This window comes from Amblyomma americanum, chromosome 5 (assembly GCF_052857255.1).
Source record: "Amblyomma americanum isolate KBUSLIRL-KWMA chromosome 5, ASM5285725v1, whole genome shotgun sequence".
NCBI lineage: Eukaryota > Metazoa > Arthropoda > Arachnida > Ixodida > Ixodidae > Amblyomma > Amblyomma americanum.
The window spans coordinates 87777872-87796129 of NC_135501.1; the positions used below are offsets into that span (position 1 = coordinate 87777872).

At 43.7% G+C, this 18258-nt stretch overlaps 1 protein-coding gene across 1 annotated transcript; it reads left to right on the forward strand.

Annotated features, from left to right (window-relative positions):
- The first annotated feature begins 1519 nt into the window (after positions 1-1519).
- Positions 1520-11752, forward strand: LOC144134859 (sulfotransferase 1B1-like). Its single transcript, XM_077667670.1, has 2 exons — positions 1520-1578; positions 10763-11752. The coding sequence occupies exon 2, from the start codon at positions 10785-10787 to the stop codon at positions 11745-11747; it is 963 nt and encodes a 320-aa protein (XP_077523796.1). The 5' UTR covers positions 1520-1578; positions 10763-10784; the 3' UTR covers positions 11748-11752.
- The last annotated feature ends 6506 nt before the right edge of the window (positions 11753-18258 follow it).

Sequence of the window (18258 nt, forward strand, 5' to 3'; positions counted from 1 at the left end):
AAACACGAAATAGCTTTATATCAAATCTGTTCGGCAGCTACACGGGACGAAGCTTATTCCCAAATCAACAAGCAGTGCGAGTTTCCACGTGTGCTGGTTTCTTCTGCACGGTCTGTCCCCTACTTCCTAAAAAAATTGTCTTAAGAAGGTTAAATTGCCCGTATGAAACATGACTGTCGGTTAGTATGCCCTCAGCTAATCAACATCCAAAAATAATTTCCGTGGGTTATTCGCGCGATCTTGTGTTTCTCGCATCGTTTTCTAGGCTGAGACTTTACAAAAGATGCAGCGATCCGACAAACATGGGTCGCGGAAGGCAAACAACTTGCTCTTAATTTCCTACCGTAGCAGTCTTTTGTTTTGCCTTCGCTTTTATGTTTTTTTACGCATAAGCTTTCAATTCTTGTCTATTTCGTCCACCTAGCTTCATTAACCTGAACCCCCAAGGGTAAATGACATCATTAGCACCCCTTTGGCAAATGCTTCCCACAAGAATTTTCAGCCGATATTTTTTCTCGTGGGAACGCCACTTTGCCACTTACGTAAATAGTTTTGTCTGAATCAACCAGTTATGATGAGGTGAATACTGAAGGCATAGTAATCCTTTAGTTAATCCTAGACGCTAAGAAATGCACTGGTATGAATAACCTTCACCATGCGTTACCGGTATTTCTAATATGCTTTCACCGAGATATCTAGAAGACATACAGAAAAAGTGCTTACCATCTGCCACTGTTCCTTCTTAGCGAAAACAAGGCAGAATGCGCCCTCGTTTGAAACGTAGCAAAGGACAGCAATCGTCAAAGTGCAGGCCCAATTGCTGAATATCACTGCTATGCATGATGCTAAATTTACTGCCTAACATTCAAAAAAGGTTAAAAGGCAGTTTTAGGATGATAACGCTATTACCTCACAGTTGGCATAGGTTTCTTGATGTTGAAGATAAACATAACGTTATTTTCAATTTTTCCGAAAGTGACTACTGCCGTATAAACTTAACTCTACGCTTTCCAATAGCCTGCACGCCTCCCTCTTTGATTCCCACTTTTGCACTACAGTCAGCTATCAGTACAGAGTGCAGTGTCTTCACTTGACTCAATGATTATTGAGCGCCTTTGTAGAGCCTTCAGACTATGTCGTCGTCAACATTCAACTTGTAACATTTTCTGAGATTTATTACTCCTAGAAGTACTGGCGTTAATGCCATTCAAGTTAGAAGCGGATACGCGAGGGGTCAGATCGTTAACTTGTGTCAATAGCTCCGAGTAGTGCATATTAAAACTCATTTTTTTTAAGCCAGGAATAGAGTATCTCACAAGAAACTCGGAATATAACTTCCCATCCGTGTCGCGAGAAAAAGCTGAGCTGTGGGCGCGCAGGTGTTTCTGGTAAATTACTCCGGTACAGGATATGGAGGTAAAGAAAACAGCAACGCATCCGCACAGCGTCACGAAACAGGTGCCAGCAGAGAAGATAGTACACGCCAGCACATTATCTGTTGTGCTACAGGCGGAAGCGTCATTTTTGTGGCCGTCGAACTTGGCGCAGGGTTTTCGTCTACATGCCACGTCTCGTAGGGTAAGTGCTCGTTTCTTGCACCGTTTGTCTTCTGATCTGTGTATTGTTGCGCTGAAACTTATAACAAGATGAAAATAAGGTTATTTACATCTCTTGAATTCCGTGAAAACTACCAAATCAGTAAACACAGTTCTACGAATTTTTATAAAGGAAATGAACAACAGCGCACATAAATTGAAAAGCAAATACTAGTACGCGACCATTTTCAGTTAAAACAAATTTGGCTGCTGTTGCACCCGTACTTTTTATGCACTTAAGGAAGAAACAGCGCAATGAAACACGGACACACGAAGAACGGACACACACGAGCGCTGACTCACAACTGAAGTTTATTTTGAAGAAAAGATGCTTAAATAGGAGACATGCGAGGGTGCTTAACAGGGCTGCTGCAGCGATAACCGCCAATCAGTGTGGTCGCGTCACAAAATTTCAAAAACAGCAACGAATGAAGTAAGTGATAAAAAACGGTGTAAAGGGACGCAAAAAGGTGGTCAGGTGACAGTAACAATAACAAGACCAATGGGGGGGGGGGGGGGGGGGGGGAGCATTAAAACCATGAGGGACACAGATGTGAAAATACAGGTGAAACATAAAAATGAAAGACGTACAAGCTTTAAAAGCGTGCCCAAAAAGGGGAGGGGGAGATAAAAGCGGTAAAATCTTAAGACACAGCGAAGGATAAAACAAGATAAAGGCACTACCAACAAGGGATAACAGAATTATTAGGCTATAGGTTGCACAAGAAAACTTAAGTGTTCATCAGGCCACCCAGAAAATTTAGCTCTTTTTCCGACAAGGAGAGGGATTCAGTGCTCACGCATTGTTCACCAGCTTGATGAATTTGGAGGGCTTCTAGGATTTCCCTCGTCAACCTATCTCGTCCTCTGCCGATAGTGGTGCAGCGATTAAAGTCAGGGGTGCAGATTCTTTCAGTGTCGACTTCTGTGATTTTGCACTTCTTACAGTGCTTAGCCAGGTGCCCAGAAATTGCTATACTATTTACGTTGTTTTGATTTTCTTGTAGGCGGATATTGATGCACCTTCCCGTTTGACCGATGTACCTCTTCCCGCATGACACTGGGATGGAGTAAATTATTTCTAAATCACAGGGGACATATTGATCAGAGTGTGCCACCCTACACCCTCGGGAACAGAGGGCGGAAAGCTTGTTGGGAGCCGTGAAGACGACATCCACGCCGGCGCGCTGTGCGACTTTCTTTAGACGATGGCCGATGGTGTGGAGGTAGGGCATTGCCACAAAATTTCTGCGGTTATCGTTTGAAGCAGCAGGTCCGAGGTGTGGCCGGGGCTTCTTGATCATGGAGCCGGCTACTGATACAAGCAGATGCAAAGGGTAGCCTGCTGTTAAAAGACGATTGGTCTGGTTGTTGAAGCTGTCCAGGAATAAATGCTCACATGATTTTTGCAGCGCGTTTTGGAAGCCCAGCTTTACTATGCCCCGCTAGACAAGTTTTGTGTGAGCTGACGTGAATGGCAGGAGTGGCTTTTTGCCTCTAGGTTGGTAAGACCAGCAGGTGTGGTTATCGGAAAATTGGAGATTAAGGTCAAGAAATCTGATCGACTGATCGTTGGGTGTTTCATGTGTCAAAGGGAGAGGCAAGCATCGGTCAAATAAGGAAAGGGCCTGCGACACCGCTGAAGTGAAAGATTCCTGGCTGCTGTTTAGAAGGACGAGATAGTCGTCAACGTATCGGAAAATTTTTACCACGGCCGTCTCAGCAATCAAGTCATGCAGCTTTCTATCATGTTGGGCTAGCTGGTGAACAATGCGTGAGCACTGCATTCCTCCCCTTGTCGGAAAAAGAGCTAAATTTTCTGGGTGGCCTGATGAACACTTAAGTTTTCTTGTGCAACCTATAGCCTAATGATTCTGTTATCCCTTGTTGGTAGTGCCTTTATCTTGTTTTATCCTTCGCTGCGTCTTAAGATTTTACCGCTTTTATCTCCCCCTCCCCTTTTTGGGCACGCTTTTAAAGCTTGTACGTCTTTCATTTTTATGTTTCACCTGTATTTTCACATCTGTGTCTCTCATGGTTTTAATGTTTCCCCCCCCCCATTGGTCTTGTTATTGTTACTGTCACCTGACCACCTTTTTGCGTCCCTTTACACCGTTTTTTATCACTTCATTCGTTGCTGTTTTTGAAATTTTGTGACGCGACCACACTGATTGGCGGTTATCGCTTCAGCAGCCCTGTTAAGCACCCTCGCATGTCTCCTATTTAAGCATCTTTTCTTCAAAATAAACTTCAGTGTGAGTCAGCGCTCGTGTGTGTCCGTTCTTCGTGTGTCCGTGTTTCATTGCGCTGTTTCTTCCTTAAATGCATTACCAACTAGTCCGAAACCTTGCTCTTCTTTTTATGCACCCCAGAATGCTGAGAAGTCAAAGGACTCCTGCTTTGACCCCCTGATAAAGGCCGTCTTTATGAAATGCGCTCCCCCATAGCTCGAAAAAGCACAAAATATTGTAACACATAAGTCTTTTTATTCAGAGGTCTGAAGGTTTATCTTCGCAGTAAATCGTTGTAAAGAATCTTCTGTGAGAGTTAACAAGATAAGCGTGACTAGGTACAGTTAACTATAGTGTAGGATAATGCTTCTACTTTGTTACTTGAAGCAACGAAATACTTCCTTTTCAAGTTAGAAGAAGGGGTGCCGTCGTGTACATACGGTAGAAATCGGGTACAACAAAATCATGAATCTATCTCCTACTTGGAAATTTACGCTAACAGTGGGACGCTTTGTGATGGAGTGTATTCTGGTCCTTGAATCAAAATTAGTGTCGAAAGCACATCTTAAAAGAAAAAGTCAACAAGATTACGAGACCAAGCATTTTATTTTTGCTTATAAACCAAAAAACTTTACTTGTCCTGCTTAACTTGCACTGCGCGGAAGCTGTTTCCAAAATATGAACGATCAGTTCTCGTTTCAAACAAGACAAGTTATCCAGCACACATTTACAAACCAAAGTTCATTCTTCATGTTCTATTAGCCTTATTATCTAGGTTACGTTTTACACAAAATACACTACGAGTTGCTCGAGGGTAGAAGAAACCAACATAAGCCATCGAGAAAAAAATTAGGAAAGTTGAGATCTGTTCATGCCATAACCTTATTCTCTATGATCGACTTGTCACCTTTGGCGTTTTCTGTCAAAGCACGTTTCCCTGCCTTTTTGAAGCACATGATTTTGTGTTCCTCAAAAAAATTTCCATCAACATGTCGTTGCTCGGGCGACAGGTGTGACACATAGCCACCTATTTCATCACGGCTGTACTGGAGCTTGCGACGACAATAAAATCTACGTAAAAAATTGTCAGTTGTTCTAGAGCGTGATCCGGTTGCACTACTGGTAAAGGTGTGCAATACACAAAATGTTTAGTATTAGACTATTCTGTGGGATAGGAATGTCATATCCTAATGTCCTCGTGGGGGAAACTAGACGCAGCAGCCTCTGAAAGTGCGGCTGCTCTACGACGCAAAGTCAAAAATCCTCTAATGCCGCAAGACACTTATCCGCTCCGTCCACGCAGCACGGAGCTCCAGGCGACTCAGCAACCTGCCGACCAGACGCCAAGACGACCCGACAATACCCGCCGTCAGTCCGACGCCAATCGCCTACACAGCACCCCTTCGACGCACCAAAGCCGCGACCGAACACCTCGACATTGTCGAAACACGACGTCACCTACGGCGAACCTACAGAACTCAGTCGAAAGAACCGACCTCACTGCCCTTGTAGATACTTGCATCGACAATTCCGTGCTTTGTGAGCAGTTTGCCACGGCGTTCAAGAAGGTTACTAACAGTTGGGGCGGCCCGCAGATACGTATCGCCGGAGGCCATTTGATTGAGCCCACGGGAATGTGCACGCCTAGAGTCACAGTGCAAGGGGAAACCTTCCTGGCAATGTTAGCCGTGCTGGTTCAGTGCTCCTGTGATGTCATCTATGGTATGAACTTCCTAACTGAACACAGCGCAATCATCGACCTGCAGGCGAAGTCTGTCGAGTTTTCGACTGAGAATGCCCTTCAAACCAACAGCACATTACCAGCTCCACTACATATTCTTAACGAGCCCGTGAGTGTGCCGCCAAACTCTAGTGTCATGGTGACCGCCGGTACACTGACACTCGAAGCAACAGAAGGTGTCTTGAGCAAGCAGGTCTTGCTTCTGGACAGAGGCATTGCTGTTGCCCGGGCAGTTGCTCTCCTTGCCGATGGGAAGGTTGATGTTTTGCCTACCAACTTCAGCAATGAACACATACACCTAGTTAACGCACAACTGGAACCTATCTTGGAGCTACCAAAGAAACTAAGTGCGCGCATAGTTTAACCACTGACCTGAACTACGACAACAATACGGACCTGCCTCACCAATGTCAAAAACTCCGGACCCTGCTCAACCACTACCGTAGCTCCTTTGCGGTGTCGGCATGCGTCGGACGCACACATCACGTTAAGCACTGCATCATTACAGATGACACTGTCCGTCCCCTTCGTCAGCCACCTCATCGCATTTTCCCTAAGGAACGCACCACTGTAAGGGCTCAAGTTCAGGAAATGCTGGATACCGACGTCATCCACCCATATCAAAGCCCGTGGAAAGCGTCTATGGTCCTTGTAAAAAAAATGGTACATAGCGGTTTTGCGTCGACGGCTGTCGCCTGAACAACGTCACAAAAGAGATGTTATCCTCGTCCAAGAATCGACGATGCCTTGAATCGGCTCTGCGACGCCAAATATTTCTCTTGGAGGAACCTGAAGTCGGGGTACTGGCAAATCGAGGTCGACGAGAGCGACCGCGATAAGATGGCTTTTATCAAACCAGACAGATTATACGAGTACCGGCTTGTGCCTTTCTGTCTTTGTTGCGCACCAGGCACTTTTCAAGGCTCATGGACATTGTTCTTGCCGACGTTAAGTGGGTCACTTGTCTTGTATACTTGGACGACGTGATTGTCTTCGCCTCAAGTTTCAATGCACGCCTTTGTCGCCTAGACACGGTCCTGCAAGCTATAAAGTCCCTGGCTTTACACTTAAATCCGAAGAATGCCTTTTTGAGCTGAAGTTCTCAGGACACGTAGTCAGCCGGTATGGCGTCCTTCCAGATACAAAAAGAAAACCGTTGCCATTGCGAATTGCGGCCCCGCGGGACCTGAAAGAAGTTCGCCGTTTCCTCGACGTATGTGCACATTACCGCCGGTTTGTCAAAAACATCTCGAAAATTACTGCACCCCTTACCCGCTTGTCCAAGAATGATGTGCCATTCACCTCTGGAATTCTGCAGGAGCAGGCTTTTCAGGGACTCCAACGTTGCCTTCAGGCAGCACCGTTATGGCACATTTCGACTAAATTGCTGACACAGGTGTAAACACCGATGGGAGTAATGTTGGGCTGGGCGCTATTTTGGTTCAGCTGCAGAAGGGACAACAATGTGTGATTGCATACGCAAGTCTTGCTTTGTCCAAGACGAAGGGCAACTACACTGCCACATAAAAAATTGCCTCGCCATCGTATCGGCAATTTCGAAGTTTCGGAAAGGTAGTACTGGCCTGCTCAATCCGCCGCCGTGACGCATTTTGGGCGAACCTGCCGAGACTGCCAGCAACGCACGGTTCCACCTCTCAAGCCTGCTGGTATTCTCACGCCCACTACACCCCAATCCAGTTCATTCCAACAAATTGCTATGGACTTGCTTGGACCGTTCTCTACATCTAGCTTTGAAAAGAGGGTAATCATAATTACTACTTACTACCTGACGCGCTACGTGGAAAGTGGCAGCTCTCCACAGTGTCCCTGCCTTCGAGATCGCTGAATTCTTCGTTCATCAGACTGTCGTACAACTGTAATCTGTAAGATTGTCTTACAACTCTGACAAATTACAAACCGAGGTCCTGCCTTTTCCGCTGAGCTAATGCAGCACATTCTTGTTCAGACTTGCACACAGCACCTCAAGACGAAAGCCTACCACCCCCAGACAAACGGAGCAACGGAACGTCCCGACAAGACACTTGCTCACATGCTCTCGATGTGTGCGGACGTGGAGTATAGATTGTGGAATGACGTCTTACCTTATGTCACGGTTGCGCCGCCGTCCAAGAAACCATCAACTAGGCACCATTTTCTCTAGTTTACGGCCGCACGGTAACGAGAACGCTCGGTGCCATGCTTACGCATTTACACGAACACATAAATGACGACGTTGCGCTTTTCTCCAACGCGCCGAAGATGCTCACCAGCTCGCCGGTGTGCGTATCCAAGGACAGAAAGACCGAGATGCGCGCCACTGAAACCTGCGCCGACGAGTTGCCCAATTTCTGGCAGCTGACCCTGTCTGGGTTTGGTGCTCAATCCAACTCCGGGCACTGAGCGAAAAACTCCTGCGAGACGCCCAAACCCCGACGACGCAAGTGCTCCGAGGTGGTCCACGTGGTCGTCCTCAAACTTTACCACGCTAGGACGCATTGACCTTTTACCACGGCATGTCTTTAACATGGGTCGATGCTTCCCACACACGTTGGGGGGGGGGGGGGGGGTGGCTAATGCCACCAGCGCTGAAGAGGGCAGCGAAGATTTTCGAGGAAGAGTGTGCGGCTCATGTTTGCTCCTCGGCCAGTTTTTGCACTTCTTCTAAGCTTGGCAGCATGCAAAACTTGCAACCTTGCTTCAAGATGTCTAGCCTAGCGTTTGCCCTGGAATAACAGGATCGCCTAACAACATTACAGTGCCTCGGTTCAAAGCCTCAGTGTTACGCCGTTTCCTCGAAAGTGTCGCCCGCATAGTACGCCACTTGTAATCTGTGACATCATACTCTGCTCGAAGTTCTTGGCGATAACTCCTGGGATAATGGCCAGATGGGCAAGCTCGGATACACGCCGCCAGTAGGAATATCCTCAGTAGGCTGACCTTTTTTCAGGAGTGAAGTATGCGGCAGAGGCGAAAACCGTGAAAGGGCTATGGGGGAAACAGCCAAAACAACATTGCGACATCCTGGGGAATGTAGGCGTGTATGAAACCTGGCTTTCAATGCGGTTCTGACCAAAAAGGTTGCAAACGAAGAAGGGTTTTGGAGAGCAGAAGGAAGGAAATGGCTCAAAGAACTAGAAATTAACTGAGTCAAGGCGTATACTTCGGCAGGTTGCCAAAGAATAAAGTAGGAAAAACAGCACAGAAACAGAGGACAAAGAAAGAACACAAAGGCACAAGGAGCTGACAATCAACTCCTTTTTGTTCCGCCAGAAGCGAAATATATATAGCTGGAAAAACGTCTAAACAACAAAGACACAAACATTATAAATAACCCTGATACAGAAGGCGGAATCATTACAGCCATTTCGCACGTTCACAAACTGTCACATCGAATCAAGGGAGATCTAGACAATTGTTTTGTTCGTACTGCTCCCAATGTGTATTCGACGAATTTACATTTGTGAACAAAGCTGAAAATTATATCGACAAATTTGTGAGTTCTTGAGAAATTAATTCCAAAGAGTTGCAATAAAACTGAGTTTTCCTTGTAAGCAGCACTAGTACAGCTTATACTGTAAAAACTTTGAGCTGAAACGTATATATTCTCTTCACACAAGATGCCTACCTTTCTTGCTCTTATGGAACTCAGTATTCACCGTCTGTTTTTTATCATTGCGTGTATCATATAACACAACTATCAATTCTGAGAACAATTTTCTTACATCTAAAATTTCACTGCAATAAATACAAAACGTCGCTAAAAAGGATACAATTTTCAGGCTTATTGATAATGGCTATGAATAAACTTATTACCTCGCATGCTTAAGAGAGGGTAGGCAGATGGCTTTTGGCAATCATAAATGAACAAGAATGGGGAAAGACTCAAAGTACTCGCCAAAGTTTCGAGAAGAGCACTTGTCTTCGTGTGTGGAAAGCGTTCATCACTAACGGGGTTTATATAGTGTCTCCACTCCGAGGAGGAAGGCCCGATGGGGACGAGGAGGGGATGAAGTGGGAAGAGCTTTGGGATGGGGAGGCTGAAGCTTGCCAGAAACCATGACTACTAAAGATGACTAATCAGTTAACGTGCAAAACTGTGAAAAGAAAAAAATGCTAGCAAGCAGAAAGGAATCCGGGGAGTGTGAAGCGTGGAGAAGTACCGAACCTGGGCTTTCAAGGTTGTGTGTACATCTGTGAGAGGTGGCATGCTACGATTGGCTGTGTTGACCTTAAAGTCGGATAGAAGAATTAAGCAGCATGTCGGTACGAAATACTAGAGGAAAGAATGGAAATTGAAGGAAAAGGAGAAAATTGGGGCGAGTTCAGAGAATGCGAGAAAGGAAGAGGGGGTGATTGCGGAAGCTAAATGTTCCCAAGAAATCATAGCAGGAGGTGTGGGCATAATTTCAATCTAGTTGAACAAATTCAACAAAGAAAGGCAAAAGTCAATTGAAAAAAGTTGTTTGAGGGAGGAAATGGCGGGTCAAGGTGGTAGGGCATGGTGAAAAAAATTAGAAAGCGGCGTTATGAAACACTGAGAAATGATATGAGCTTTTAAATTACGCCAGCCGCCGTAATGCACCTGAAAGATGCTAACTCTCATCTATGTATGTTGATCTCTGCTGGTTGTAAGGTTTTAAATTTGTGCATTAGGAATGCTCCTCTGCAATCTTTATTCTTTGCGGATTTGAAGCTTGACTAAAAATTGAAGTTCATCGAAATTTTGACCTCGTTTATTAAAATGTTTTGACGCTGCCTTTTTTGCGTGTCTTGCGGTGTCAGCTCGCTGACCATCTAATGTGGCGCTCATTGATTGCCCGGTTTCTCCTACGCATTGTTTCTGATGACAAAAGCATTACAAACTCAGACGACACACACTTAAAACTAGCATTTACAAAGAAGATGAAGTGGCCTATTTGTGAGATTTCCTTGCTGTACCATATGTTACAGGCCACCTGCAAAACAATTTAACCAGAATATTACTTCGTGTTTATTTTATTGAAAACTACCTGTTCTGTTGGAACTCTAGTTTCTCACATATTTGTTAGCCATTTACTCATGCGAAGAGGAACTACTATTCTCTACTGATCTGCTGCAGCCTAAGCGTGGAAATTAAACCATTCAAATGTGACGATCGTGTTGGAGGGACTCTAAATTTATCGGTATTCTTATATTGACGATCACACTCTGTGCAGGTGGACCATATGAAGATTAATCATGGCAAAGAGGAAGCCATTCGCTAAGTTTATAGATGGCGTTCCCAGGGACCCGCACTGCAACGCTGAGCTCCTCAGGGAGGCCTTAAGGTTTTGCCCAGGGAAAGACGACCTTGTCGTGATCTCTTACCCCAAAGCCGGCACCCACTGGGTTCTCTACATATTGCAGCTCATTCTGAAGAGAGGAGAGCCTGTGAGCTCTTATCAGGAGTTCAAAGAAAACATGCGCTACCTTGGAGTGGTTGAGTTGGAAGGCTGGGAGCCAAACCTGCCCCTTAGGCTCTTCCAGACGCATCTGCCACCGCGAAAAGAGGCAATAAGAGCCAAAGGAAAGTTCATCTACGTGGCTAGAAATCCATGGGACGTAGCTGTATCATTGTTTCACATGGTGACCAACCTCAGCCTCTACCGCTTCGAGGATGGCTCGTTTGATGAACTTCTAGATGCATTCCTCAGCGATGACGTAGCCGGCTACGGAAGCTACTTTGATCACGTCATATCCGGGCATGCCATCAAGGACGAAGCAAACGTGTTTTTCGTGACCTATGAAAACCTGCTCGAAGATACGAAAGGTATGGTAATGAAGCTCGCCCACTTCTTGGGAGAAGATTATGCCCGTGAGCTCCAAATGGACGAAGAGCTATGCCGAAAACTACTTACCCGGTGTAAGGCTGATCAAATGAGAGAGACGATGATTGAAGATCTTGACAAACACTCAGGTCCCGAATTCAATGACGTGGCAAGAAATCTCAAAGTAACTTGCAAGGATGGCTTTAGGGGTGACGGCAACAAGTATTGCTTCGTGAGGGAAGGCAAGGGTGGCAACTGGAAAGAATATTTTTCTGCAGAACAGCTCCAGCGCATGGAGGCTGCAATAAGAGGAGCAGAAGAGAAGTCGCCAGTCATCGATCTCTGGAGGAATACACGGAGCGAGGCTTTTGCGGCCTCTGGTACGCAGCAATAAAGAGACAGGGCGCATGTCTATTCTTTTATTATTTAATTCCTTTGATTTTATGTGAACTTGTTTCCTTTCACAATACCTTCTATATTCAAAAGAGCGGTATTGCAGCATAAATTGCTGAAAATACCGAAGGAAATTATCAGTGCCCATTTCTGCCAAAGCGTCTTTTCCCAAGTGAGTCAAAATAATTTTTGCTATGTAAACTTCACTTTCCGTGTTTTCGGCTCCACCGCAATTTCGCACCACTAATCAGTTCCCCAGCTATTCTCAGCACAATAGGCTAACCTGCATATTTTCTTGAAACTCCTCACGCGGCGTGCCTTCAATATCAATGTGTGAGCTAGGGGCTATGAGAGCGCTGTCAGCAGAAATTTTGCTTCGTTTGCATTGTAGGCTTAGACGCGTTCGCATCATAAAGGCCTTGAGCTAGGATTGCGGCAATGGTATGGATTGTACTCTTAAGGATAGTTTAAGAGTCGTCCAGTTGTCTACCTCGATATATCGTAAAATGAAGCTGCGCTCAATTTTCACAATTAGAGAGTACCGTGATTTTTTTAAGCATGGATTCCTCAAAACGTTTTTCATTTTAAACCCAATCTGGAAAAACCAAAACATCCACGGCATTCATAAGCCATGAGCATGAGGACCTTTGAGGCCAGCATGATAACATACTCTGAGACAGCAAGACAAGCAATTAACGAAAAATTAAGAACCCAGAAAACTAGTTTCACTAAAGAGCTATCACAGCTTCAACAATATATCACGCGTGAACAACATTGAGATAAGGGGTGCGCCAAACGTATCGGACGAGGACCTAAGAAAACTCATATTCGGCATTGGATAAAAAGTAGATCGCACCATGCCACCATAAGACATTGACACCGTACATAGGTTTTCCACACAAAACAGCGCTAGAAAAGATCAAGAAAGCCTATCTGACAGCAAAAGACATTGGAACGGCCGCAGAAATGACATGTATTTTTAAATGGCCGTGTGGGTCTCAAGAGCAAGCCACTCTTTTCTAAAGCATGCAAGCTAAAGAAGACCAAGGAGTGGGAGCCCCTAAGGACGGAATAATATGTCATCTAGGCACAGAAATATGTCACTATCACAGTCTACATTATCACTTCGTACCGCGACTTGCATGAGATTTATTAATACTGCTAGATTTTCAGAAAACTGAACTCCCACCGATCACCATGGCTTATAAACTACTGCGGCCCTAAGGCTGCTGTCAAAACATGTTGAATTACTCACACTTATCTCTTTTACATCTTAATATTGAAGACTACCTGCACACAATGAAGCGTTCCTCGTTCTACAAGCGAGCCTATATCACGCATTTCATTTTATCTCTGTATCTGAAACATGGCTAACGCAACAAAAGTGCCATTCATAGCGTTTACTTGGCTGCAACGTAGAAGTTGCATCCAGTGCAAAAACTTAAATGCATTCAACTACCTTATGTTCCCATATTGATTTTGCGGTTTACATTAATTTCTCGTCACCATATGTCGTTATAAATGATGCCAGCATTCCAGCCGAGTGGTCCGACTCGCTGTTCTTTTAAATTCCACCAGATCGCATGACCAGGCTTTTTATTCCGCACAAATACAAGCACAGGATCATAGGCATTATCTAAAGGTCATCTGGCAATAAAAATGACCACTTTATTAGTGTGCTGGAAAGGGTAGTTTCTAGCTTTTGGGTTTTTAACACTGCATTTGTTATTTTGAGAAATATTACTAAAAATATTGGGGAAGCCGATGCAGAAAATTACTCTTATATGCACTTACTAAGCAGCCATCCTCTAGAGCAAATGATAGTAACAATAACGCGCATATCAACAGAAGAACAAAATATTATTGACTACATTGCCTCGACGGTTTAAACCAAATTTTCAATAGAAACAATACTCACTGATATTAAAGACCACTTGCCTATTTTTGCAGTTGCATCTTCACGTACCGATCAAGTGACAGAAAAAACTTCGTTGTTGTTCACAGTCACACAAATATTATAAAACTCTTATCTACCGAAAACTGGCAAGCGATCTATTCAGGGCACGCAATCTATCTACCGAAAAAATGTTCAACAAATCCCTGAAGACTTTTTGGCCCACATGACAGCTGGCGAGACTATAACTAGTACATCTAAGACAAGACTGAGGCGAAAATCTTGGCTTACGGCAATGCTTTTAAAATCAATTAATCACAAAAGTCGCATGTCGAAAAAACGGAAGCACAGCCCCAATTATATCACTCTCGAAACAAGGTACAAATCTTATAGGAACATCCTGAAGAAACCAGTTAAAATCTAATGAGAAAATTATTCTGCACATTCAGCAGGCCAGTGGTAACAGCAACGCCACCCTAAATGTTAATATTGAACACTAGACACAATTAATGCGCAAAACAATATATCTGATTTATCGGTGGCCAGGTTGTAACTTCAAACACTTCAATAAGTACCTTATGGCAGTAGCTGCAAATAGAGCGCGAATTCCTCCTCATGAAAAATTACTTCATTTCATGGACAGCATGAGTAATGCGGATTCATTCCTTTTTACAACCAGTCACAAGTAAAAAAGTAAAGTTCACAATACTAGCATTGAGAAACACCACATCAGATGGCTATGATGGCATTTCAGTATCATAGATGAAAAGATGCTTATTGTATTTAGCGAACCACTAATAGATGTTTTCAGCGAAATGTTCACCACTATTTTCCCAACGCAGCTTAAGATCAAAATGCTGCCAATTTTAAAAGAGGTCAAACAGAAGGTTGGAAACTCCAAGTAAATATGAAAATTATCACATTTATTCAAAGTAGCAGAAAAAGTGCTGCTGTCAGAATTATAGTTTTTTTGCTGCGAAACAATTTTACGCAAAAGCACAATATGTGTACCTGAAGAGAAAATTAACTGGCGCTACTTAATATAGTCGAGAAAATAGACCAAAATATGAAAAAGGTTACTAACCATGGGCGCATCCACAGAATGTAGCGAAGCTTGTGTCTTGCTTAATGACGACGTATTAATCGGTAATGCAAATAACCACGAATTCAATTCGCACCGTTAAAACACTTAAACTATTACTTGCTGAACAGCGAGCAATGAGTCAGCGTCAACAACGTTAAACCTTCGAAATTAGTAACAGAAAGTGATTTGCTGCAACGGCCCATAATCGGTCCTTTTCTCTTTTTCAATAATATTGTTTATCTGCCAACTTACTTATTCGAAGACTGTATCTTATATGTAGACGAAACTAACATTTTTGTAACTGCCAATAGCGAACAATATCGCTGCAGTACACCAAATGATGTCTTACATAAGCTTTCAATCTGGCTAAAACACTACCGTATATTATTCAACCTACAAAAATTTCAATAAGTTATTCTTGAACCAAATAATATACACCCCGGTGGTAGAACAAGAATTTGGCTTGGTACTCACTGCCTGCAAAGTGTAAACCACACAGATATTTAGAGGTATACTTAGACAGCAAACTTCAGCGGCACAGACGTGTTCAAGAAGTAACTTCAAATATCTACCAAGAAATTGAACTAATTTGCAAACTACGCTACCTGTTTCGCACGAAAACCTTTCTTACCCAGTATTATAGCTTATTGCACGGTCATATTACCTGTGCAATCAGCGTTTACGGTTCAACATATCGTAGCACTTCTGCCAACATAAAAGTCGCTCAAAACAGCACTCCTCTACAGACAATCTTATTTCTTGCCAGGTGCTCGATTTAGGGGCTTCATGACGATTAAGTATTACAACGGCGGAAGAGCAGTCTCCATACCTGGAAGAGCTGTTTTAAATTTCACCGGGAGGCTCTGTAACTGTTCCATAAATGAGAAGTTCTGTAAACTAGAAATTACGTCCTTTACTTTTTCACCTTTTTGACGTGAAACTTCATTCCTTTTTCAGCATAGAACACTTACTCTATTTTTTGTCGAAGAATTCTTCGTGCCATTTTGACCGTGCAGGCATATCACTGAGCTTACAAGTAAAAAAGCAATTCGGGTGTCTTTCTGCACAACCTGCACGCAGGGACAGTGCAGTAGAATGCCACAGATGTTCTCAAGGGAAATCACAACATTCATTATCCACCCCCTCCCTTCCCGCGAAAAAATAAAAACTAATTAGGACACAAAAGCTTGTTTCCTGGCTGTTAATCAAAAGCAATTGATTAATGCTTCCCGTCATTCTTTGCGTCTCAACCGAGTTTTGACTTCCGCCTTGATCATTTAGGGCTTTATTGGATGCTTATTTCCAAGAACCGCGAGCTCCAGCACTTTTGCTAACAGCCGTTGATTACTGTGCTTCGTATGCCCCGCATGTACCGTGATACCGCCTATGTAGGATACAGAAGCATGATCGACCAGCATTCGAGCGCATCTACCGTACTAAAAAAAGCAGATCTACACAGCTTAGCTGCGCGTAGAGTAACATCAATACTTACATTTTTGTACCTAATTTATTAAACATAAGAAGCATACCTTCAGGAACTATTCTGCCACTCCTCTAGAACTAATAATGTGAAAGCACTTCGACCACCCATAAGCCGCATTAATGTTGACAAATATTACTTGTTGCCCTCAGCTATCTCTTACTAGAATAAACTGCCACCTACTGTTTTGAACTACAACTCTGTCAAATCCTTATTAGAACATGTTAATCACCTTGAATTAGCATCATGACATCGTGATGCCCCGTTGGTGATGAATTGTTATTTGTATTTATTTGCGCCTATACTTGTTTTCTTTATTCGATTGCTGTTTGTTTTCTGTCTTGTATCCTCTCTTGCATGGACCCGAGAAGGGCCTTAGTATTTGTAAATAAAAAATAAAAGCATGTCTCCATTTATGTGTTAACGGTCACAGAGGTTGCGGCCCTTAACATAAAAATTTCTGGAAAGCGGGCTGTCGTATGTGCCCGAAAATTTATCAGGCGAAGCGCACGTTTCCCTAGCCTACTGACCCCGTTGTGCTTGCGCTATTCAAGCCTGGTGACAAGAAAATATCCTTTTACAGGCTTCTCGACCGATAGTGATAAGACGGAGTACATCGTCGCGTCGTACAAAATTACCCACACGAGTGGAAAGGAGACATGCCAGACGTAGCGGGCCCTGTTATACTCCAGCCACTGTGATTTCCGTATTTTCACGGTATTCAAGATGGCTGCTGCTTCTTAATACTCATTAAGGCGAAAGCATTTAAGGGCTCATGCTCGCGTCCGTCAGTCCGTCCGGTACGCTCTTCAACTCGATAAGAAAAAAAAATATTTGTTCACTATGGGATTCAAACCACCATCACTACCGTTCCGCAGTCGAGCGTGCTAACGACTACGCTGCTTTCTGCCAACGCATATGTTGTTCTCCTTGTCTAGGACGCAGGAGAGGGTGTGCAGAAAGTCGTCGAATCATACGGATGCCTCGCAAACGCCCTCCAGTGTCTCCAGTACTTAGGATTCACCAACAATTGTGTATTTAATGTATTTAAATAACATTTGAACCACACATCAGTGACACAAGCAGCAACACCGCGCTAAAGGCATTCGCCTCACTGCACTTAAGGTCAACAAAGTGCCGCCTTGAATTTTATTCTCTTGGTTCTGTCACTCTGTGTAGGGCTGTCAGCTCTGGAGACATGTAGAGCAGCTACCAAAAAGTTAAAAGACAGAAAAATTGCGCAAAATCTCAGACAGCGCTCCGGTGCTCATACTATGAGACAGTTCCCTGTACCTCAGGAATAAGGTAAACAGACATCATGATTGTTTCACAGCTTCACCAGTTGGCGTCTGTGAGGTAGGTAAATATGTTGTTACTCTTTATACTTATGTGCGCTTAGAAGTGTTGCAGGCTGTAAACGACTAAAGCAATCAATAAATATATGTAAGGTTGTTACAAAGTGAAGCAGGGAGGAAAAATATGAGGACTTGTATCCGTCCGGGCTCCCAGACGAAGACAAGTCCTCTTTTTGAAACGTTGGCAAGCACCCTGAGGTTTTTTATACCTTGTCCTCTTTGTGGTTATCAAGAGTCATCTGGCCAACCTCTCTTTACCATATATGTAAGGTTGGTGTGAAACATGGTAGTTATGTTCATTACTGTTCATGTTATTTTTTTTTTGTAAACTATACTGCCATTGTTGTGGAGCAATCAAGCTTCTTATTAAGAGCATTAGCGATACTGCGGTCAGTGTGCCGATTTCAAAATAAGGAATTTAATCTTTTAGTACTATTTATTCGAGACTCTCACGGCGCTAAACACTATTATTTTTTCTGAACTTCTTCAGACTGCATGTCACATTAATTTTCTTAGCTTCAACAAACTCGCTAAATTTACACAAGTAAAACTGCATTGTTGCAGCTAGACAGATCGAATCGCCATGTTAGAGCTAATAGTGTTCATGAACAGTACAAATGCTCGCTCCTTTGCAGTTTCCTGTAGGTCCGTTTGAAGCGACAACGAAATGTCAAGTTGTCACAATGGCCGTATTAGTGA